The 25,253-nt window shown below is 38.8% G+C and overlaps 1 protein-coding gene across 2 annotated transcripts in view; it reads left to right on the forward strand.

Annotated features, from left to right (window-relative positions):
- LOC146377252 (collagen alpha-1(XIV) chain-like) overlaps positions 1 to 25,253 on the forward strand; it is a 153,116-nt gene that overhangs the window by 108,494 nt on the left and 19,369 nt on the right. For both annotated transcript variants that reach the window (XM_084942671.1, XM_084942672.1), the window contains exons 35-40: positions 1,298 to 1,375; positions 2,942 to 3,028; positions 7,572 to 7,625; positions 10,502 to 10,597; positions 11,039 to 11,092; positions 20,792 to 20,845. In XM_084942671.1, coding sequence (XP_084798797.1) covers positions 1,298 to 1,375; positions 2,942 to 3,028; positions 7,572 to 7,625; positions 10,502 to 10,597; positions 11,039 to 11,092; positions 20,792 to 20,845 — 423 coding nt within the window. The remainder of the gene's footprint in view (positions 1 to 1,297; positions 1,376 to 2,941; positions 3,029 to 7,571; positions 7,626 to 10,501; positions 10,598 to 11,038; positions 11,093 to 20,791; positions 20,846 to 25,253) is intronic.

Consider the following 25,253-nt stretch of genomic DNA (forward strand, 5'->3'; position numbering starts at 1 on the left):
GCCTGTCTGGCACCAACAACCATGCCACATTCAAAGTCACTTAAATCACCCTTTTTTTCCCCCATTCAAATGCACCACTTGAACTTCAGCTGGTCATCTTAACCATATCTACATCCCTAAATGCATGGAGTTACTGCCATGCATTTGATTAGATATTTGCTTTAACGAGCACTTGAACAGGTGGACCTAATAAAGGCTCTGGTGAGGGTATAAAGAGACATATAGCATTTGTCAGTGAGCTCAAATTATGAAATGAAAATGGGTCAAACCCCCAAACGATTCACAGCAAGTCCATATCTTTTGGTCTTAACATTAGTTCCAGCTTTACTGTAAGAACACAGGCTCTTAAATTCCCAGACCCCCTGCGGTGCTGCAATAGAAGCACTACATATATAATTACAAGCTGTGCCACATCAGCAGCAGGGGAGCGCTCCAGTCTTTAGGAATGAAAAACCTCTGAGCCAAGTTTTTACTTACTGTCATACATTTTCCCAATAAATTGAACTGCATATGGTATTATTTATCATCTGATCATATTATGTAAATAAGGGTGTTGGGTATCTTTTAAATTAAATGTAATTTAACTGATTTTTGTTTAATGACCTTAAGAATTTTATCAGCGGACCTGAAAACAAATGTGCATCCCATCATTAGAATTGACAAAGTAAATCTGATGATTATAGGAATAATACAACAGTGTAAAGAAATACAGTTTTCTACTATATTCAGCATGAACTCGGTGTCCTAGATGAAACTGCTTTATTTATGTATTTTTAAGTTTAAGAGGGGGTTTCCGAAAATATAGGTTGTCTCTGATTGTATATGCATTACACTGGAAACAATGTTGACGAAGTTTGAGGAATTGGGAATGTCAACACTGCTTTTCTAATAAAATAAACAGTGTACGGGCGCAAAGCCCCTCTTAAGTTTTGATGCTAAAATTTCGAAATGAATCAGACATAAGCCAGGGACATAATTTATAGCCAGGCCAAGACTAGCGGAGCATTGAGAACATCCAGTTTGTTTATTAAAGCAATCAGCTAGACTCCATATATCTGTCTTCCAGCACATTTCAGCTTGTTATTAAAGCTCATAAGCAGCCAAGCTGTCTGTCTTCTTGCTTCTTATCAACACAGAAACACAGCATTACAAAAAATCCTGGGTAATATTCAGTTTCTAATGCAACTTTTCCTTTTAATTCAGCATTGTATTTACCTAATGTACATCGCAACTGCAGTATTAATGCAAAGGTTATGTGTATATCCATATGTACTCATACATGCACATGTGTTTACAGTTCCAGCTCCAGATGTTTGACATTATCTGCAGTACTTCCTGGGCCAGCAGAGATAAGTGTTGTGAGCTGCCAGCATTGGTAAGTAACATTTCTCCCTCTACTTAAACCTACTCTATGAGATAATTTTGTACGTACCTGACCTCTCTTCTTCTGTGCATTATTCAATAATAATATTAAAAATCCATATAATTAAAGTGATAAGTAGGGTTCCAATCAAAGCCAGAATGCTCATTCAAATAATTTAGTTTAACGTGAAAGAAATTCTCTTAATGAGACCAGTTGTGTATTATGCATATACACAAAGTCACAAAAAGTGTGTGTCTGCCTTTATGGTAGCACCAATCAATTAACGCCCCAGGCATAAAATGTAATCCACCGAGCAAACACTAAGATACTTATTAATTGCACACCTGTACAATAGGGTTCAAAATGCAATGTCTGAACGTACTAACCAATTTCTCCGAGGCCTGAGTGTTATCAACACATCACTGGGTAATAAAATGCATGGCAGTTACCCTCATGAGTGCGGAAACTCACTGAAAAATTAAATAAATTCAAAATTAAATCAATTCGAGGCGATGAACTGCATTGACTTGTTTATTTTCAGTGTGATGTTTTTAAGCTAAGTTGCACAGCTAACACAAAAAAGTCAAATCTTACTGTAATGCACACAATGTGTTTCTTTGGCTGCCAACTCCCCCTACATGATAAGGAGTTGAGCAGCCAAACTTGGCAGGTAAGTAGATATTATGATATCACCGTGTTGCCTAGTAACTACCTTGCAACAAAGGCCTGTTTTTAGCAGAGCCCTTGAGTAAGTCGGAGTCTGTCGGCAGGGGTTCAGAATTCGGGTCTTCACATGGGTCATGTAGCCTTCAGTGCTAGTGGTTAGCTGGCAATTAAAATGTGTGCTGGGGCTGGGACCCAGTGTTTTGAGCTTATTATGTATTTTTAAAGACAGGTATGGTTTAGTGAACTTAATGTCCTTGTGTAAGCGGGCTCCTCTATACACAAGAAGAATGAAATGAAAATCCCAAGACTACTAAATTCATGATTTTTTTTTTTACTGATTTTTTTGAGTGTTTGCATTTTCAAATATGCTCCATACTCATTACATACACATTCAAAAGTACAGATTACTCAATGAAAAAGTAGGCATGCAAAAAGCATTGATTACTCCATCGCATTGAAGTATATTTTTGAAAATAACTTTATTTAAATGCACTTTGTAAGGACATTGTTTGCATTTACAGTTTGTAAATAAATATGCAGTTGTGTAGCAATAATAAAAAAAAGAGTTTATGTTGCATTTAAACTGAAAATACATTGTTTTTGACTTTTTTAAGAGGAAAGATATGTTTTTCTGTTAGAAAAAGATGTAATTTTAGCTGGTTTGTCCAAAGAACTCCAAAGTATGATATGAGATTTGTGGAATATGAAAAATATTAGTTTTACTGGGCTGTAAATTTAACACGGATCCAAACACCTAAGACAAACTGGCCAACGATAGCATGTTTTACAAGTGTTATCTGTTTTTTTCCGGCAAAGTCTGAGCCTGTTTATGTGTGTTTTTAGTGCAGCTCAAGCCTGACCTGAATATTGACCAAAGAGACTGCACACACATTCTGTGAACTGTCTTTTCAGAGAGTTGAAGAGCAGTGCCCTCCCATGCCTCATGCCTGTACCTGCTCTCAGGACAGTAAAGGACCTCCAGGACCATCTGGGCCACCTGTAAGAAGATATTTATACACATTTATTCTGTAGTTACTGTAGTTACTTGAACACTCATACTCTGCCTTTTATGAACAAATCACTCTGATGTGTTTCCTCTGCTCTCTGTGCTTTTTATCCTTCTTTGTGTTGTTAGAAACTCAATTGAACTCTTTCTTTAGATCAGTTACTCATTCGCTTCATCTAGTCTTTCAAGATTCTCATCAACTAAAAAATTCTACAGAAGAAAATACATTTTTTTTGGATGGTCATTAGTGGACACTGCTCGTAATGTCAAAGTCAATCCAACATTTTCAATGTGAACATACTTCGACTGAATTAATTTTAGTTACGGTCAGTGCTTTTCTCAAGACCAGTCTTAAAGTTATTGTCGATTTTACTCCACATAAGACTTCTATTCAGCAAGATGTTAATTTTGGGACTGAGACCTTAAATTTACCAGGGAAAGGTTAATTAATTTCTGCATAATCATACTTTTGCAATCAAATTTGTTACCTCCTGCTTCACAGTTCAGATACAGAAGCTTAGTCTAACTATAGTTTACGACAAAATCACAAAGACCAGAGCAAAAGACATCTAAATATGTAATATATCACAGTGTGAATAAACTCTAGATGGAACAGGGTGAATATATCCAGCAACACAAAAGGACATAATATCAAAGGGTAGATAAAAGTGCTTTTAGAGTCTACCCTGTGTTTTGTGACATATACACAATAACAAGTCTTTTTTTCTTTTCATCAATTAATGCCTGAAGACACTTTTCCATTTCTTAGAGGCATTTTCTCTGGGGTGGCTGAATGTTACAAAGAGTTGGGGTGTACATGCCGAATAGTTGTATTCCTCTCACGCAATCGCAGATTGTACCAGAATGAGGTCGGGAGATGAGAGCGACTAAATGAGCTCATTTGCAGCCCGAGACTTTTTGTCTAAATTCTTCTTTTTCTCTCTTCACCACTTTCATTTGCGCTATCGCTCCTTGAGTTCTCTCTCTTTGTCTTTGTCGGCACCTTTGGGTAGCGGAGGAGGAGAGGGGTGTAGATCCACACTGGTATAGTTTGAGAAAGTAATTATTGGGCGACTCCATTTATCACAGCCAAGTAAAATTCCCCCCTATGTTTTTTTTCCTTGTCCAATGAGCCAGATCTGCTTTCTCATTGGTAGGGTTATATCCACAGGTCACAGCCCTCTCCCTCTGGATTTGTTAAACCTCCAGTTCTATAACAGAGGAAAGCTCTATGTTGTATAAAATATTCACATTTTATGGGGAAATTACCAAAGAATTGAAATTTCTCATGTAATATTTAGGATTACATATTGTTCTCTGTGTTTCTTTCATGTTTTCTATATACAGTCTCTGTTGCTTCTTCTGTTTTCCAGAGATTAATATAGCATAGAAAATACCTTAGCTTCTCACTTTTCATTGTTTTTCTCTGTTTTATTTATTTTACCTCCTCCTCCTGCTTGGGGCTCTTTCTCTCGTTTTATTGTCATTTTATGCCTCTGTAACTGTTTCTGTCGCTCTGTCTGTGTCTGTTCCTCTCGCCCACATTGAATGGGCTTCTTAAATCACATTTTAACTGCAGGATATGGGAATAGATGAATGGTGTGGTGGCGAAATCATAGCTGCTTTTGTGCTAAAACTGCACACTGTAGTCACTGGGATTTAGAGAAAGGATGAAAAATGATCACAACTCCCCTTGTTAAAAACGATAAAACGGTTGGTTGACGTGTACTGTGAAAACAGATTTACTCTTCTGTTGTTGCACTGCTAACACTTTGTTCTCTCAAAAAAAGGGGGGGGGGGGGGTTAAGCTCAATCAAATAAAGCTGTAAAATAAACGTGTATCAGGTAGATGGATGCCTGATACAGCGTCTAATACTACAGTCACATTGGGGGAAACAGTAGTTGAAGATTACGGTTCAACTAAAATTAATGCAACTGTGTGAAATGAACTTGCAATCTAGTTGCATTTGAAATGGTTGCTTCAAAGATGGGGAACAGGTCTGCAATCACTGGCACTCGGTTGCTTCTTACTAAAGCAAGCGAGCACCAAAGGGACTTTGGTACAAAGATGGCAATAAAAAGGTGGTAAGATGGCGTTTGTCAGCCATCAGTTTGCGATTAAATGGGATCAAGTAGGCAGTTACATTTAGTCTTTATTGGTGAACATCGTAAATCTGTTGCCATCTACATACACATACATTTACATTAAACATATTATTAACACTGTAACTACTTACATTCAGAGTCCAGCCACAGCCTCTTAGACTTGAAATAGAAGTTCCGAAATTCCTCAACAAATAGTGACGTAGTTGCTGCAGGATGGTAATTTCATTGCATTTCATTAAAGATGTATGCTGTGCATTCCACCCTGTAAAAAGAACAGTTCCTTAAAAAAACTAAAATTACTGTGACATTCATCCTCAACGATGAGTGGATGTAAACTTCTGACCACAACTGTACTGGGGCTATAACCAGAATACAGGCAGTGGGTAACCAGTCCAGTCGAATCTTCTCTTGCAATTAGACATCTTGCAGAGATGTTGCATATCCTGGCAGACTTACTTAGATTTCAAGTGAGTCTGTAGATTGTATCAGTCTGTGTTTATAAATTAGATGCTAATTATTTGCAAGACTTTGCTAATCTGTCTGAGAGTGACTGTAACTGTAATAAGTCCAAGTTGGACCACAGTCGTTAGAAACAGGTTGCCTACCATCAAGTAACCCTTGCAATCAACTAGCGATTAAAAGTGGTCACCTAGAAGTTAAATATTTTGCACACTGACATAATTGTAGAAAAATATTAAATGGGTAATTTCAGTAATGTCATGAAAACAAAAACAAGGAGCCAAATAAGAAACTGTAATAGCAGAAAGAAAGTTTTTGTAATAACCAGAAAATGCACTTTTGTCTGCTGTATTTTTCCAGTGTGCAGACTACGGACGTAATCACTCACAACAATGCTGAGCCTTTCTTCCTCAGAGTAATTTTTATGTTTGCATTCACTGCCAGATGTACGTCTTTTCCTGTCTCACGCAGCAGCAGACCTCTTCACATTTCAGCATTTCAAATACTATTGATTGGCTGAGCTGAACTGCAATCTGTGCCGTCTGATTTGGCACAGACTCAACTTAACGCTGAACGTCAGTCAACAATCAATCTAAAATAAGGAAAGCAAGACATGCTCAACCTGGCATGTCTGTTTGTTCAAAATGAATAGTGCCCATGCTGTTTGAGATCCAGGCATTATTTAAAAAATGTAAATTTCCCTTCGGCATAAAATTGCTAAGTTGAACAATAATTGCTCCGTTTTTTCCACATTCATTAAAGTCTCGTGGAAAAATCCAAATGTAATTACACGTGCTGTTACTGTTGGAAGCTCATTTCAGTTTCTCTGCAGGTTTTTCCGTGCCTCCAGCAAGTGCTCTGATTGTTTAGAAGAATCCATTAAAACAACAGAAATACATTTTTGAACTGATGAACAGGCCCAGTCATTTTAAGTATTACTTTTCCCCTGATGTGATTTTACAAAGACACAGTCGTCATAGGCCCATTTCACCACTGATTCAAAGTATTTCAAAATAATTCTAGGGGTTATTGGTCATTGTCATCATTCCTGTCCTACCTGACAAAATGAATATGCCAATTCAAAGCTTCATGTTGGGATATTGGCTGTCATCTGTAGGTTTTTTTGTTAATAGAGTTGTGGCCCAGGAGCAAACCTTTGGCTGTCTAACAACGCGTATTCCTCCACATTGAAAACTAAAAACACACTGAAAAAAACCCTTTTGATTTGGTTAACTTGGTCTGCTGTTACATTCGCCTTTATTAAACTTTGATTTTGGTTTTGTTAACTAATTGAGCCTGTAAATTCTGTCACTTTACGTTTAAGTAAATAATCCAAGACCAGCACACACATAAGGAATCCCTGCAGAGAGCACTGACTACATCTACAAGAGACAATATATCCCACATCTACCAATTAAAGCAAACTGATTGGTGTTGACTTCCAATTGATAGAAATTATCGAAAAGAAAATGACCTCTTGCTTTTACCACATCTGCATGTCTCTTCTCATATTCCTCCCACCCTTGTCTCGTCTGGTTAAATACTTCAGGAACTACCTAGTTGCCCCCAGCTTCCCAAGGCAGACCTAGTTAAGCAAACACAGGAAGAGGATATATCCCAAATGAGCCAATGATTAGCAGATGTGTGTTGCCTGTCCCTGGATAAACCTCGAATATAGAAGGGTCAGCCCGAGGTTTATGGCTTTAGATTCTCGCTGTTAGTCACAGATGCAGCGTAATAAAGTGTAGAGCTCACAGGAGCAGTTTACAGCATTATGATCAGCGCTGGCTTCTCTCCATGAGCCTCACAATCCATTCATATGAAAGACACGTGGCGTTCTACGTTTAGCATATTTTTAAACATAAACCCAGTTTCTATGTTTTAGTGGAAGTCTTGATACATTTACAGTCTTACAACCCATGTTTTTTTCTTATTTCTGTTATTACCGTGTGTCTCTGGTGTTTGTTTCAGGGTGGTCCAGGCATACGAGGAGCCAGAGGAGACAGAGGCGAGCCAGGAGTGACGGTTTGTAAAATGCTCTTAAATTCTGGGACACTATTGTCCTGCTACAGTCTTGAACATATACTGTATTTCACACGGTTAAGGCATGAAAAATGTTCCACAGTGGGAAAGCAGAATTGCCGCATGAGTTAAAAATAATATTGAGACTGGATTTTGCCAGACGAAATTTTGGTGTGTGCTGTGGCAAGGAGCAGGTGGGAAATGGCTGCGAGTACGGCAGCCAGCATAAATGGGCATAATTTCCGTGATTTTTACAGAGGGATAAATTGAGCCTTGAACTTTGAAATATGTTTCTTGGATGGCATCTGACCCCTTTAGTAGAGCCTCGTGATTTCACCTGTCACAGTTCAGTCAGACTGAAGTCTGCATGAACGAAATGAAGGTGAATCAGTTTGCAAAAGCCAGTGAGTTTGTCTCTCACTGTGTAATACATTTAAATGGATGCCCGGATCATTTGTTTATTTTTGTGTGGTATTCTGCACGTGGTGGTCCACACCAGTGGGTCCAAGAACAAAGCAACCATCGCCTTCTGTTTAATGACACATTCAGTGATGAAAGTGTAAAATATCTGACTTTGAAAGAGTTTCAACAGCATTCAGGTTACATACCTGTAGTTTAAAGGAAGCTGATATTTGCAAGGGTATATCTCACTTGTCTAGTTTACCTCCACTCACCGCCGTCCTGACTGACTGTAATGTTTGCATCTGCTCCGGTTTTGGTATGGTCGTCTGTTCCAAACTTTTACTAAACATCCAGCTGCAGCAGTCGCTACAGATCCTGATCCTGGTGGAAATTTCTCTGAACAAAAACTCCCATGAGTGAAATTTAATCTTAGAAAAAAGTTCTGACACTTTTTCTTCTTTGAAGGAGGCAACATTGGTGCTGCAGCTTGTGCTGAAAACCACACTACTGTCAGTCAGGGAAATAAGGTTGTATATCGCAACCATATGTCCCACTTTTTTACCTCAGCGACAGCACGTCAAGTGCGACACATGAAGTGTCCCACAAAAAAACCCCCAAACAACATATAGTCAGTAATGACTGTATGTGATGTGTTTCATGGGTGTAATGGACTACCTAGTGCAAGTAGTCCATTGTGTTAGCTATGAAGAGAGATGTGGCTTTCTGTACTGCAGGCACAGACACACACACACAGTAGAGGATATTAATATACAGTGCTGTGCAAAGGTCTCGATTCACCCCTTATTTCTTCAGATTTTGTTTCCAAGGAGCCAGACTGAAGTGCTGTTTTTTCACAACACATTCTCACTCCCAAAGCATAACATTTTACGCTAGGTGACAAATCGCCAATATGTTACACTTCCAGTAGATCCCTAGATTACGAGATCGGAAAAAAATGAGGAAACATGAGAACCATTTGGAATGAATCCACACATGTACATTCATTTTACTTAAATCACTTTGGAAAACACTATTAAAGTTTAGACTTGGAGACTTAGAGAGCTGTTAAGTGCTAGTTAAGGTTAGGGATAAGGTTAGGGCTGGAATACATGGCTGGAACATGTATTACAACAGGAGCATCATTCTACTGTATTTCATCCATAGCCCGGCACGTAGCATACGCAGACGGTCACCTTTCGCGTTCCTTAGGAACGCCGTGGGACTTGACAAATCAGAATTATATTAGGCCTCGGGAGTGAGAGCGGGCTATTTTTTCAAAGGAAGTTTTACAAACTCTAGTTTTGCCTTCTATACTGTATTTACATGTATGTTTGCATGTGTTTCAATAACTTATTGCACTTTTTCCCTGTTTTTCTGGCAAAATATAAAGAAATGATTGGTGGATCAAGACTTTCGCACAGTACCGTATTCCTGCCCGATCAGTCTAACAGCATTCGTACATCTGTGTCATCAGTATGCTCCTCCCTGAACTCATCTGTATTCAATGCTACTAATTCATTTTAGTGAATTACATATTACAGGATAACGGTGGATAAAACGCAAAATAAATTATTCTTTTTGCAAAATAAACCTTAAAGTGATTTAGTCTGGTGCAATATTTTTATGAGAATAATATTAAGTTAAATATGAGATAAAAAAAACAACAACATTTCTCTCTGTTTGTTTTTATTTCCTTTCCACTCATGTATATCTGATCCATGCTTTATTTTGATCATGAGCATGGATAAGGCAGCCATGACCCAACAACCTCTAAGGCTGAACTTTAAAATAATAAATACAGCTGGAGCAACGATTACTTTGGCTACTGCTGCCGCTCAGCCAACAAGCCACAAATACTGCGAATCAGCCGTGGTTTGTAGGAATTTCTCTTTTCTGTCTCCTGTTTGTGAACTCGGTTTGTAATCCATACACACCAATGAAATGACCTGCAAAGACCTGACTTCAGATGGATGGCAACCATCTAAACCTGATGGATATCATGCTGAATTGGCACAAAAAATCTCTTAAACATTCTTTGGAGATTAAATTGATCAAAAACGTGTAGAACGATCTGAACAGAAGCAGCGATCGTGTCCGTTTTTATATTTAGTAAAGCTATAAAGCTCTCACGCTCTTTTTAGCCTTGTTTATGAAAATGAGCCTCTGAGCCCGACTCAGGCCAGTTCCTTTATCTCTCCAACAGAGAGTCTCACATCAGGAGATGCTACAGACGGTTAAATTGATGTAAAAGGCTGTCATGCCTTTAAATGACATTTTTTATTGCTGAGTATGCAGTCGTGTTCTGCACTCTTAAATTTTGCCATTCCAGATTCTGGCGAGTGAGGAGGTCACAAAAACATTTTTATCCTCAGGGGGTCAGACTAAAGAACCACAGGGTTTATCTTTCTCACCGATCTGTGTTAGTATATGTAACTTAAAGTTGCTACTTTGGTTTCATGTGGTGTTGTTTTTCACAGGGACCTCAAGGGCCCGTAGGAGAAGTTGGCCCTTCTGGACCCCCAGGGCAACCTGGTCCTCAAGGACCCAACGGACTCTCCATTCAGGGGCCTCCGGTAAGACTTTACTGGCATAAAGGTGGATTTTTCCACAATTGCTTTAGCGTTGAAACTCGCACAACTTCCTGTAATAACAAAAATAAAACTTTGGGATCAAGTAACATATCAAGTTTTGTCATTCCCAAGCAGCACTTTCACTGAATTATGATAACCGGTCACTGGACGTGTGCTTTTTGCAGTTTGTTCCCATCTTTCTTCAGCAAGTTCAGAAATGTGTGCAATTATGACTGCACTTGATATTAAGCTGTCTACCACCTGCCATTATGAACTGACAAATGTTGACATATGCCTCAAATAGACTTCCAGACATTTCTCGGATCTTGTCCAAAGAAATGGCCCGGCATCTTATTAAGATAACTGATGTTGGCTTTTCCAGTCCATGGCTATCACGAGGCCCACGAGTCCAGCCCAGCCGCAGTGACATTGTTTGTTTTACAGGGAGCTCTTGGGGAGAAAGGAGAGAGAGGAGAGATCGGCCCCTCCGGACCAATGGTAAGAACATTTCCCAAAAATGGTCACTGTTGTAAAACATAGCAGTAAAGTGTGTTATGTGGCACGCTGATCTGATTCCCTACATTAAAAAGTACAACACGGAGAGGGAATTACTTTCCACCCTGCCTGAAACACAATGTTTTCCTCCTGTGTTTCTGTCTTACTTATAGGAGCTAAGTACTATTAAGTATACCCAGCTATGGGTGTGTGTGTGTGTGTGTGTGTGCAGAATTGAAATGAATCCTACATCTAATAAAAGGTGCCCTGGACCTGTACGCTCACAGAAATGAGACTTGTTACTCTATAAAAGCATATTTCTGTGTTTTCATTTGATTTTTTAAAATTATTTTTCTTGTTTCCTCGATACTTTCGGCCATTCTTACTAAGGCTGACATGGACTCAGTGTGTTATTTCTGATTAACTTTAGCAGATAACTTAGTTAGGGATAAATAAAATGTTTTACCAAACTTATCAGATCACCAGTAAATATCTAATGTGATAGATAAAATGCACTGGACTGAAAAAAATCAAAAATGACTTGCCTGTGTAGCCAATATTGGTGACATGTTTGCCAGGCCAGTGCTGACAGGGCAAATTATTGGTTTGTTTAGAACTACTGTGGCTTCATTTGATCAGTTGTAGACACAGTTGTTGTGTTGCTCCTGATCATTTCATAATTACACTATGTAAATGAGCGGGAGAGAAGGGAGGGGGGGAGAGAAGTGTGATTAACTCTGATTAACTTGTTACAGTGGCCCTCTTCAGGGAGGTGGACACATTATAGCAGCTCTTGAAGGTGATGTTTTGAAACCAAGATAAATGTCCAAGTGTGAAGATCTCAGCAACGTTTACTCAGACTCAGCTTTAATTGTCATTGAAATATGTGACATGATACAAATGAAACAGTGCTTTACAGTAAGCCTCAGTATATGCAGCATTCTACTGAACAATAGGTAAAACAGCTGAAATAAATTTAATAAATACTCAAATAAATGTAAACCTAAGTACTGAAATAACTAAAATATAAATAACAGATCTTATAAATTACTACAAGGAGTGCAGAATTATTAGGCAAATGAGTATTTTGTCCACACCATCCTCTGCATGCATGTTGTCTTACTCCAAGCTGTATAGGCTCGAAAGCCTACTACCAATTAAGCATATTAGGTGATGTGCATCTCTGTAATGAGAAGGGGTGTGGTCTAATGACATCAACACCGTATATCAGGTGTGCATAATTATTAGGCAACGTCCTTTCCTTTGGCAAAATGGGTCAAAAGAAGGACTTGACAGGCTCAGAAAAGTCAAAAATAGTGAGATATCTTGCAGAGGGATGCAGCAGTCTCAAAATTGCAAAGCTTCTGAAGCGTGATCATCGAACAATCAAGCGTTTCATTCAAAATAGTCAACAGGGTCGCGAGAAGCGTGTGGAAAAACCAAGGCGCAAAATAACTGCCCATGAACTGAGAAAAGTCAAGCGTGCAGCTGCCAAGATGCCACTTGCCACCAGTTTGGCCATATTTCAGAGCTGCAACATCACTGGAGTGCCCAAAAGCACAAGGTGTGCAATACTCAGAGACATGGCCAAGGTAAGAAAGGCTGAAAGACGACCACCACTGAACAAGACACACAAGCTGAAACGTCAAGACTGGGCCAAGAAATATCTCAAGACTGATTTTTCTAAGGTTTTATGGACTGATGACATGAGAGTGAGTCTTGATGGGCCAGATGGATGGGCCCGTGGCTGGATTGGTAAAGGGCAGAGAGCTCCAGTCCGACTCAGACGCCAGCAAGGTGGAGGTGGAGTACTGGTTTGGGCTGGTATCATCAAAGATGAGCTTGTGGGGCCTTTTCGGGTTGAGGATGGAGTCAAGCTCAACTCCCAGTCCTACTGCCAGTTACTGGAAGACACCTTCTTCAAGCAGTGGTACAGGAAGAAGTCTGCATCCTTCAAGAAAAACATGATTTTCATGCAGGACAATGCTCCATCACACGTGTCCAAGTACTCCACAGCGTGGCTGGCAAGAAAGGGTATAAAAGAAGAAAAACTAATGACATGGCCTCCTTGTTCACCTGATCTGAACCCCATTGAGAACCTGTGGTCCATCATCAAATGTGAGATTTACAAGGAGGGAAAACAGTACACCTCTCTGAACAGTGTCTGGGAGGCTGTGGTTGCTGCTGCACGCAATGTTGATGGTGAACAGATCAAAACACTGACAGAATCCATGGATGGCAGGCTTTTGAGTGTCCTTGCAAAGAAAGGTGGCTATATTGGTTGCTGATTTGTTTTTGTTTTGTTTTTGAATGTCAGAAATGTATATTTGTGAATGTGGAGATGTTATATTGGTTTCACTGGTAAAAATAAATCATTGAAATTGGTATATATTTGTTTTTTATTAAGTTGCCTAATAATTATGCACAGTAATAGTCACCTGCACACACAGATATCCCCCTAAAATAGCTAAAACTAAAAACTACTTCCAAAAACATTCAGCTTTGATATTAATGAGTTTTGTGGGTTCATTGAGAACATGGTTGTTGTTCAATAATAAAATTATTCCTCAAAAATACAACTTGCCTAATAATTCTGCACTCCCTGTATATGGGACAGTGTGTGGCAGGGAACAGCAGCAACTCAAGGAGGTCAGTGCATGGTCCAGGGTAACAGCAAGGGCTGAACTTGCTGCTCTTGTGGGTGTTTCCGGTTTAATACCTGCCAAATGTGGTCCAAAGGAAAAAAGGTTAGTCTGGTCTGATGACATCATGTAGACGGAGCATGGCTTGAGGCTCTGAGCAATATTCTGCTGGGAAACTTTATCTGGATGTTACTTTTGCTTGTACCTAAACACATAACCCCCAGTTTCATTACAGAGGTGTACACCCTGACAGCTGTAGGGTGTCAACTTGGCCACCTTATTTCCCTGATCTCAGTCAGGCTGAGCATCTGTGGGATGGGCTGGAATAACATGTCAGATCCAAATTACAGGACTGGAAGGATCTGGTCTTAATGCTAGTGGTTGGTGGGTTTTAGTGTGTGGGGGTGTGTTTTAGCAGTCTACACATGCACATGGTCATGATGCAGTCTAATGGAATCAGTGAGATGTGAATAATCATCACAGGCGTCTCCATTATTCTGCACTGAACCAATCCAAAGTAATACTGAATTAATCTAATGGTGTTCTACTGGGAGCCCTGGGCATCAGCAAAGACACAGTCATTGTTTCAGTAGCTGTGTACCAGGAGACGCTTATTTTTTAAGGAAGAATATGTCACTTTTGTGCTTCTTTTAATGTATCTGTATTATAATAAATCTGTATTTAATCAGATTCAGGTTAGGTCATTGTGGAAGGTCATAGGCCCAAACCATTAATATACAATGTCTCCATCACTTCAGAGGACATTACTTTTACTGCCCCCACCCCCCACCCCAAAAATCTCACCCTACTACAACCTTGGATCAAGTTTGCACCATAAAATTTAATGCTATGGTATAAAGACTTGGTATTTAGCCTCCAAAGGGAAATAAGTCTTAAGAATGTGACTATGTAAACAGATTTATGTCCCCAGCAAAGGTAATATACACGCACCACTCCTGAAAACAGAGCTAATCAGTCTAATTAAGTGAAAACAACTGTGAGGGTGAGTAATGGGTGTGTAAGCTGAGCTGGAGTCTGAATCTCTGCTGTTTTGCAACTAGACTGGTTAAATATTAAATGAATCACTTACCTGTAGGAGTCTGCAGAGAGTTTCACTATTGTAGAAGTGCTTCTTGACAGACCATTTTTCTAATTTTTTCAAGTTAGTTTTTCTGTTTTTAGCTGATAAAAAAAAAACCTGGTGATGTGCATGCATTTCAGTGAACGAAGGTTTGCTGAATTTACTTTGTTTGAAAGCGAAGAAAACTGAAGGCGTAAAAGTTCTGTCTCACTTCCTCACACTTGTTCGCAGTGAGCTAAAGCAGCTCCTGACGCAGCACTATCTGCTCCGCTCTGTGCAGCCCCGCCTGTTGTAGAAATGGTGGCTTTCATTAAACTTATGAACTGGAACAAGAACACAGATAACGCTTTTAGGCTTCTGACTGGGAGACGGAGAAAATCCATTGACATTTGAAGTGGCCAAGAACCCTTTCAGGCGTGTAGTATTTATCTGGATGCATCAGCTTTGGTTGAAGAAAAGAAAATGTGTTTCAACGCATTTGAGATGGAGTATTGATATAATATATGAGTGTCATTTATTAGCTCATGAACTAACATCTAGAGGCCTTCTGTCTTGTGTCTTTGCAAACCATATCTCCAGACGTTTACGGGGATAAGAACATTTCAGGGAATAATTTGATAAAACTTAAACTTAAATTCATTACAACAGCTGCACTCGAGTTGTACATGCAGAGCTGACAGTGCCAAGGTTTTGATTTTGAGAGATGGCTTCAGCACAGAGCAAAAAAAAAAAAAAGGAGCAGTCTTATATTTTATTTATTTTTGTTACATCGCTGAGCACAATTTGTTACAGTCACTGTTCCCATCTTCCCCCTGATCGTGTCACACTCGTACATTGATCTGCAGAGCACACAGGCTCCATGTTTGGACGGTCGTTTTCTAATGGTTTCCTTCAACAGTTGAATCAGCCGATTTTGTTCGGTACTGTAAGAATGATTAAATAATTAATAATTCTCAGTGGTAAAGTAAAGCCTGGGTAGTCAAGCTAATGGCACTCGACATCTTTGCACACAACAGGATATTTAACATAAGAACTCTTTTTAATTTTGCACTTATAATAAAGCTTGATTGGATGGGGGTGCTGGATTGTCTCTGACCCAGCGCTCTGAGTACATTTTGTATTTGTCTCATTTTAGATTTGTGATTAGTTCATGTGTCATTCCTATTTAGCTTTTAGTTGAGGTTAAAGGCAGTCATTATTTATTGTTTCCTTGGTTTCTGTATTTGGGTTCCTATATCGTTCATCACGTGTTAGGCCTGTTAAGCTTGTGTTGTCATGTCTAGTTTCAGAGTTTCCGGTTTTATTTTGAAGGAGTTGAGTGTTCTTGGTTCACTGTATTTAGTTTCACTTCCCCTGTCCTGTCATTAGGCTCATGTCTTGCCTTTTGCCTTTTGTTTGCAGTTATTTTGCCAGCTCAATAAACGGCTCATTTTTGGTTATTCAAGTCACGTTTCACGTTTTGTTTCGTCTGTATTTGGGTCCACGTTTCACTCTACACGCAGTCAGCCCTGCTGATTGTGACAATTTTAATTCACCTGCATTTCAATGCCCAACAAATTGCAAATTTTCATTTTCTGAAAGAATTTGAAAATGTTTTCTATTTGTCCCCCCAAAAAAATGTTTGTTTCTATTAATTTCATTTTCAGAAGCATAGCGAAACGTTAGCCACTCTCAGGAGGCGAGAACAACGAGTCTCCCAACGAGCTCACAGAGAGCTTCAGCAGTCCTTGATGCGGCACTATCTAGTGCTCTCTGTGCCTGCATAGCCCTATTAATAAAAGCTGGCAGTGCTGCCCTGTGCTGCACTATGTTACTGAGTAATAATGTGTTTTGTCACAGCAAGGAATATGAATGGGTGTGTGTGTGGCTCAGTGGGGGAATAATGTAGCTTCCAGGGCCCTGTTGTAATATACGAGGGACCACAGAGAGTATCACAACTCTAAAGCATCAATTACCTCAGTCTCTCTCTCTCCCTCTCGCCCTCGCTCTGTTTCTTCCTGCAGTAAATACAATGTAACCTTGTCGTCAGCGTCCCCTCCACCTCTGTTTCAATTTGACAATGAAAAATGCAGCTGCATTGAAGAGCGGCGACTGTGTGTTTGTGTGCGTAGCCGTCTCTCTCATCTCTCGCTTTCATTTTGTTTATCGGCGCATGTGAGGTTTTGTTATTGACTAATAATTTTGGTTTTGTCCGAGAGAGGGATGCGGGTTGTTTTGGTATAGGCAGTAATTTCAAATTGGTCTCATTCTTGATCTTGTGCGGATATATACGGTTGCCCCACATGACCCCCTCATCTCAGTCCTTTATCTGCCGGACACCAAGGAAATTTACAGCTGTGCATTTCCGTGTGTGTGTAAATCCCGAGGCTAATGTATTGAATCAGAATCACTCGCACACTCCAATTATTAATTTCTTTGGCCTGCCTGTTCATTTTATTCTCAGGTTGTTGTGAATTATGCAGCATTTATCAAGAAACAAAAGAATATTTTAATATTTTATGATCAAACGCTGAATATTTTATAGTTAGACTATAACCGAAACTTAAAGCTTTTTTTCTTAAAAGTGGTTAAAAAAAATCGGTACAGGTAGAGAAGTTCAGAAAACTGTTCCAATAAAGTTTGACTTGACTGAAAAATTTCTTCAACTGCTCTCCAAAAAAAGAAACCAAAAAAACTAAATGGGACAATGGAAAATATGAATAAGTATGCAATACCATTATATCCAAATTAATTAAACTCTATATTAAATGTAATAATACAAAAACAGCCTATTTAATGTTGAAACTGACATTTTATGTGTTTTCAACAAGTATGCTCAATTTGAATGTTATACAGGGAACTCCTTCAAAGGAAAGTCAAGACAAAAGCAAAATAATAATAATAATAATAATAATAATAATAATAATAATAAAAAAAGACTTGAAAACCTCTCTAGTTCTCTATAAAAAAAACCCCACATGGTGTATTATCTCAGAGCTAATTGGGTTAAATAGTGGCATTATTATAAGGGCGGAGGAAGACGGTGCCCCGTCAGTAAAACAGAGCAATCTAAATTTGCAGTTTGAGTATTTTATCTTGCACAGTATATGATATCTTTAAAAGATTAAATTAAAACCAGTAATAAACGGCTGTGATCTTCAGGGCCTCAGACAGTGTTGTATTATAAACACAGCACAGTTCTATACTGGAAATCACTGCATGTGGTCAGGAGGACATCCTAAAGCCTGTCCGAGAACAGAGTTAATTACTACCCACAAATGCAAGCTGAAACTCGATCATGCAGAGCAAAAAATGTATTGAAATAACATTTAGAAATGTTACTGTGCCTGAGCTAATTTCAGAGACTGAGGTAAAGTGGAAAACTGTCCTGTGGTTTCAAGTTTAAAAATGTTAAATTCTTCCTTGAAGTAAGGAATGTCTCATCCTCCGAGCTAAAGAGGATGTGGACCATCTAGACCGCAAATTTCTCTGATGGCATGTGGTGGGTTACATCAATGCATGTGACATGTGTATAGTTATCTTTTGTAAAGGCTAAACTTGTGCTGCCACCCAGATAATATAGTTTTGAGGAAAGGTTTGGCTTATGAAAGCAGGAGATCGCAGAACACATGTACAGCTTATGACAGCAGGGCTTGATAGTAAAACGGTACAGCTGCTAAACTGGACATGTCACGCACATATTTTAGCATATTTACCATAAAAGAAACTCAGTGTCGAGCAGCTGAAATCATTTTACTATAAAGCTATGAGAAATAAATGAGAAATTAGTCTTATTGCTTTTTTGAAAGAAAAGGTGATGCAGCGCACTTTTTATTTAACATTTAATATGTAGTGTTTGTGGATGTAGTGTTTAAATTATTGAATTATTATTTTTATTTACATTTTACATAGAGTCACGATACTTTCATAACATTTTTTTGCTATAATTATTTTTTCTTTTGCAGTTTGCTTTACTAACTTCGTCTTTAGGCCTCAGTTGTCAACAATCATTTCATCAGTCTTTGTGTTTTGTGCAGACGTGGAGGTTTGCCTCTCCGCTCCACGTGTTTCTTGAAGTTTGTCGATATCTGAGTAAAAGTTGCAGGGGAGGTATTATTGCAGATATCATGGGAGAGTGCACATCAGGCAACATCTGAACGGCGGCACATCGTTAATCATATGAGGCCTGTCCTCCGCGACCCCGTCCTGTAATTTGTAGAACCTTTAACAGTGTTAACTGTCCTGTTTTATGAGCCCTCCACTAATACTGAAGTGCGGAGATAAATCACCTCAGCACGCAGTCCGTGGCTGCATTTTGGAATTGGTGTGTGTGCATTGACCTGCGGAGAGGCGGATGAAGGGGAAATGGGGCAGGAGATGGAGCGGCGGGGTCGACTGCTGATATGAAGACTGTCTGTGTCCAGAGGGTTAAAAGCTGGTCCTTTTTATAAATCAGATTTATGTCCACTGCCGTCAAAGCATTGTTGAGCAAGATAGCAAATCCTCAGCTGTTCTGACCTTTAGTAGCACGTCTGTACATATTTTAATTATTATGAGACATTTATGGATAAAGACTTTCCTTGCTATACTGTACGTGATTCGGCAGCTAAAACACTTTTTAAAAATTCACTGGGCTGCGATGGATTATAGTGCAAAAAGAAGAAGAAGAAAGAAATTAAATGAATTCACAATTTTAAAGAAAATCTGATTTTGAAGGCTGATTTAAGTCCTTTGGTTTCCTGCTCATATCAGGTCAGCAACAACCAAGATGACTGCATGGAAATACTAAAAATACATTTTCCTAATTATGATGAGATTCTTGCTGATGGACAAAGATGCAACCTACACAAGCTGCCAATGATGTCACTGGCATTTATGAATCTGCGTTGTGCATTATGTGTTAATTACCGTTTGGCCATGTCCCGCTGATTTTTGCATGGAGCAAGTGTCATATTCAGTCTCCAGGAAGTACTGGAGAATGTCTATTGTTTAAAAATATTTAATTTGCTTCGGCAGTTGAAATTAAAAGTTACAGCACTGGACCTCTCTGTGAAATCAGCCATCTGTCTTCACAGAAAGGATGACCCTGGATGGAGCCGTGCAGTTTTATACCCCAACAAAAACAAGTATTCTTCCGGAAGCGATGTGGTGGTCCTGCTGTTTCCCTACGAGTCTTCTCTCCGATCTCGTATCTGCTCCTTCCTGGAATAACAGAGACAGAAAAAGAAAACACCTCCCTGCGTAGCCTTGATTATAAATCTCTTACTGATTCTATTTATTATCTAAGTTCAGGACATTCTGTTCAGACTCCCTTGGCCCAGTAAATATCATCCTGAGTGTTAGCTAGTTATGATGTGTAAGCATGCTGCAAAAAACTCCTCTGGACTCTACGTCAATCACAATATTTCAATTCAATGATAGCACTGAATGAAGCTTCCGACCTTCAAAACATGGAGCTCCAACTCTTTAATGATCCCATCACGATGTGCATATAAAAAACAGCTTAAATAATTTTAATCCTAACACCAGCCGATAGAAACAAATAAAAAGCTGGGGCGTCTTTCCCTCCTCGGCCCTTGCTCTTTGTTGTGATTAGTTTTTTTTCAGGGACAGACATCTGTGTTCCTCAAGTTCTTCCATTTATTTGTCCATTCCTTCACATCCATTCCCACAGTTTTAACAAAATCACTCCATGATTATGCCGACATTCGTGAGTCCTTACATTAATGCTGTTATTATTTCTTATATTGAAATAAGTTGTCACTGGTAAATTCAAAACCTGGTGTAAAAAAGTAGCTGGACATTGACAGTGCTGAAAAGCTGCACGACATGCCGTGTGGTTACAGTTTTAGGCAGGTTAGCATCAGTTTGGACCGTAGGGTTTCACATTTGTTAGTGGTTACTACGTAGCTATGGCGTAGATTTCCCACTGAAGCATAAATCCTCAGTCAGTCTGTATTGTCATAGTAATTCAAACCCCTGTGTTTGTGTTTTTCTCAGGGAGTTCCCGGAGGTCCTGGCTCACCTGGTAGAGATGGTCCCCCAGGATCAAGGGTAAGATACTGACCTGATGTTCAGCTTTGCTGGTTCGTGTTACGCTGCCTGATTTGTTTGGTTGTTGGAAATGTAGAGTGTAGTGTACTGTCTAATGCATGCATTTGGTTAACTACGGTCTGAAATACAGTACATAGGTAGATAGGGGTGGAAGTTTTAATTTAATGGGGTGTAAAATACAATTCTGAAAGTGATCATCTAAATAAAAAAGGCACAATGGATGAGATCTGCAAAGATAAAACAGTAAAACAGCTGCATAATCACTCCGCTGTCATAGATTCATTAATATTCTTGGCATTTCTTTGTAGTTTCTTTAATATGAAAATCAAAGTTTGCATTCAGTTAAATTAGTTAGATAAATAATACCATACAAAAGAAAGTGAAAACAGAGGCGTGTTTATTGAGAACGTTTTTTATGGTCCATTTCCAGCTTTGCACAGCGCCTTAATGTCCAGCTGCATTTCTCTGTTTAGTTTTATGTGTCTTCATAAAACCATGCATGTCTTCCCCCAGTTGTTCAGAGCTACATCACCCTGGTTTCATGTACAGCATTCACAGTACATGAGATCCAGTACTTTTAGGGCTCTGTGATACCAGCTAGTCTGTAGGTGATGCTGACAGCGGGATCAGGCCTTACAATGCTCAACTGGACTATAAATACCAAAACAGAAACATAGCCAGAGGGTAATGTATCAGCAAGCAGAAAAAAGGGGGTTTATTCCAAATATGTAACACAGTCATAGAAGCATGTTGTCCTGGTCTGGCTCCTGGAGAGGTGAAAGTCTTGCACTTCATCCATCTGCTGTCTCTTTTTTGGCCGACACATGTCCAAGCACTCATCCCCTCAGTGGTAGTTGTCAGAAGACATCTTGCATAGTTTTCAGGCTTGTCATGTGGTTTTCTTGAGGATGCTTGCATGTTGGCCAGAGTTTCTTCTCACAGTGCCAGAGAGGTTTGGAGTTCATGAACTTTTAGAAGGAAAACAACCAACTTACATTATAATTTGATTTAATTAAATCAGTCAGTGACATCTTTGTAAACTTAAAACTTTTTTTTACTTGATCTTTTTGCCACCTGAATTTAAATACAGTATTGAGAAAGTTCAGATATGATTATCAGAAATTTTCTAGAGTCAAACTGAATTCACAGTGAAGTTTCCACAAATTGTACAACTCATGCTGACTTAAAGTTGTGTTACACTCAGTACTTATGTAGCACATGACTTTTAAGATTTGAAATGTTGTCTCAAAGCAACATCACACTGTGTACTTACCAGAAATGCCACTTTCACCAAAAACATTTTATTAAGATCTGCAAGCATTTGTGCCTTTGGCCTTATGTTTTTGCTACACTTTCGCATGAATACAATAAATACTGTGGAAAAAATCTCGAGCCATTCCTCATTCTTTATTTTTTGCTAGGAAAATGTGAAATGTATTGAAATGTGCAAATGTACATGGATATACAGTATATAAGGCAAAAAAAAAAGAGTTTGTATAAGTCTAACAAGCTTGATAGTCAGTATTTGGCATGATCACTATTATTCTTCAATAAAGCCTGAGCTCTCTTAGGCAAGCTATCTTTCTACATGTCATTTAGTGAAATAAGTATTTGATCCCCTACAATCCAGCCCTAATTATGGCTCTCCAAGACTGATTGTAATGTGGCCACAGCCAATTACAGACACTTCTGATCTCAACTCTTTGTATATAAAGCACACGTGTGGACTGGACAAGACCAAAGAGCTGTCATGGAAACAATTGTAGAAGCGATTGTGGAAACATTATGCTTTGAAGCTGTTTTTCTGTTAAGGGAACAACAACCTCACAGCACTGAAGGGCTAAAGGACGGGGCCATGTACTGTAAAAAACTTAGATGGGAACCTCTTTCTGTTTGCTAGAACAGTGAAGATGAGTCATGGATTGGTCTTACACCATGACAGTAACTCAAAACATACCACCAAGGCAACAACTGGCCTAGCCAGTCCCCAGACCTCCATCCTATTAAACAAAATCTGTGGAGGGAGCTGAAGCTTTGAGTTGCCAGGCAGCAGCCAAGAAACCTAAAGGACTTTGAGGGTTTCTGTGAGGAGTTGTAGGCCAAAATCCTTCCTGAGATCTGTGTAAACCTGGTAACCAACTAAAAGAAATGTCTTACCACTGTGTTTGCCAACAAAGGTTTCTACTTTGGTATCAAATACTTATTTTATTACCTGATATGCAAATCAGTTTATAATTTTATTGTGCTTTTTCTGGATTTTTGTTTGATATTCTGTCCATTAAACAATGAAACTACCATAAAGCCATGAAGCCTGTTCATTTTCCCCACTGTAATGATGACTACTTGAGACAAAAATTGTAAATTTAGATTCATCAGTCCATAAAACCTATTTCCACCGATTTTCAGTCCAATACTTGTGTAATTTGGCAGACCTTAGCCTTTTCCTGTTTCCTCTCCTTCTTGACAGCCATCCTTCCATCGAGACCATTTTGATGAGGATTTGATGAACAGTAGATGGATGAATTGAAGGCCAGATGCAGCCCTCAGATTTTTTTATTTTTTTTTATTTTTTAAGGACTTTGAGATACTGTTCGTCTGCTGTAGATAGTTTTTTAGGCTTGCCAGTTCTTCTGTCCACCACGTCTCCAGTTTCCTCAATTTTTGTTTTTTAGGACACATTGCACACCATCCTGATTATATGTCAGTTTTTAGGTAATAGGTCTATGGGAATTATCTCTTTGGTGCAAAATTGGTGCATATTTTATGGCCACTGAACTGTGTCATCTTGTTTGTTTGTTTTTTTTGTAGATTCAACTAAAGAAATTAGAAAGGGGTAGCTCAAGACTTTTGCACAGTACTGTAAGCACCTAAACAGTGTAAAAGCACCTAGCATCTGCATCATCAGCTGATGATGTGCCCGTTCTCTTTCCCTCTTTCCACTGCGTAGCCACTCTGGTGATATTTGTTCACTATGAGTGCTTGTAGAGCACCTCACGTAGCAGTACTGGATTGTGTGAAGGCTCTTAAGCACTTAACTCAAAGAACAGGAAGAACGTGATTTGAGAAACACAGCAAGTGTATCTGTCAGACTGTGCAGCAAATACAGTATAATGATGCGGTCATTTAGTAAAAGAGTCCAGGAAACTGTTACAGGATCAGTAGCAGCACTTCTCAGCTGTCTTAGTACACTTAAGCCAGTGAACTTAATGCTGACAGGGATTTGTTCTTTTTTTTTTCCTATTTCTTTTTTTTTGGACTCAGTTCTTTAATACTTTTAAAATATTAATGCTCAGTTTGATACCACTTGACAGACTAATGTACATCATTTATATTAGAGTGTGCACCATATTGTAATATTTTTAAACGTTAAAGGCTGCAGAGCTGCTACAAATGTGGATCGAGAGTTGGCTTGTGTGTTCAAACACTACACTACAGACTGCATCCAACAACACTCTGACTGTAATGGAAAGATTTACAATCCAAAACACTGAGTCAGAATACGCTTGGTTTTTCACAGCTGACATTTTGGCTCATAGTAAAAGAAAAAACTGAAAAATTGCTGTTAACATAAATCATAAGAGTAAGCAAGCGAGCAAGAGCAACGCAAAGAAAGTAACACTGAAACTTAAGCAGCTGTGCTTCCAACGTATGTTTACTCAAAATGTCTTTACATCATCACCTCAACCTGCTAATTAGTGAAGTACAGTATTTAACTAATTAATGTCATAGTTGCCCTAAATTAACAGTATTATTAATTACCAGAATGGTTTTTTTCTGTTTCTAATGATTAATCAATATGTGCAAGCTCTTTAATCAAAATAATAATTTTAATGCTATAATATAATTATTGTTGTCATCCATGAATTTTCAAATTGACTGCTTTACAAAACGGCAGATAGATTAAATAATAAAGCACATTATTATTATTTTTATTAAGATTTCAAATGAAAATCTTTACTGGCATCTGAATATTATGCTTGATTAATTTCTGACTTCTCAGAGAACTCCAGTATGCCAGCTCAAATTTGGCTATAACAACATGAATTCAGGAATTTTTTGTTTTAAAAGGTTTTTGACAGGTTTCTAAAATAACATAATACTGTATATAAAGTTTTCTGAAGCTTCTTAACTAAGCGTATTTGCACTAAAAACAGATTATGAAACAGTTCAGGATTATAGCTGAAGCAATATATTGAATAATTTCCATCTACAGCTTGTTTCCTCTACAACTACCTACAGATGCTAGGTGTAAGTTCAAAAGGGCAGCTTTTACTTGAGGGGTTTAGTCTGCGAGCAACTGGTCCAACACAACTAACAAAATGAGAATGAGTGTCAGAAACAAGACCAGACACACACAGGCCGATTGACACGATAAAGGGGTTACTGGCTGCTTGACACATTGCTCTAA

The sequence above is a fragment of the Perissodus microlepis genome, chromosome 11, assembly GCF_051167445.1.
Source record: "Perissodus microlepis isolate ML-2025 ecotype Zambia chromosome 11, ASM5116744v1, whole genome shotgun sequence".
Taxonomy (NCBI): domain Eukaryota; kingdom Metazoa; phylum Chordata; class Actinopteri; order Cichliformes; family Cichlidae; genus Perissodus; species Perissodus microlepis.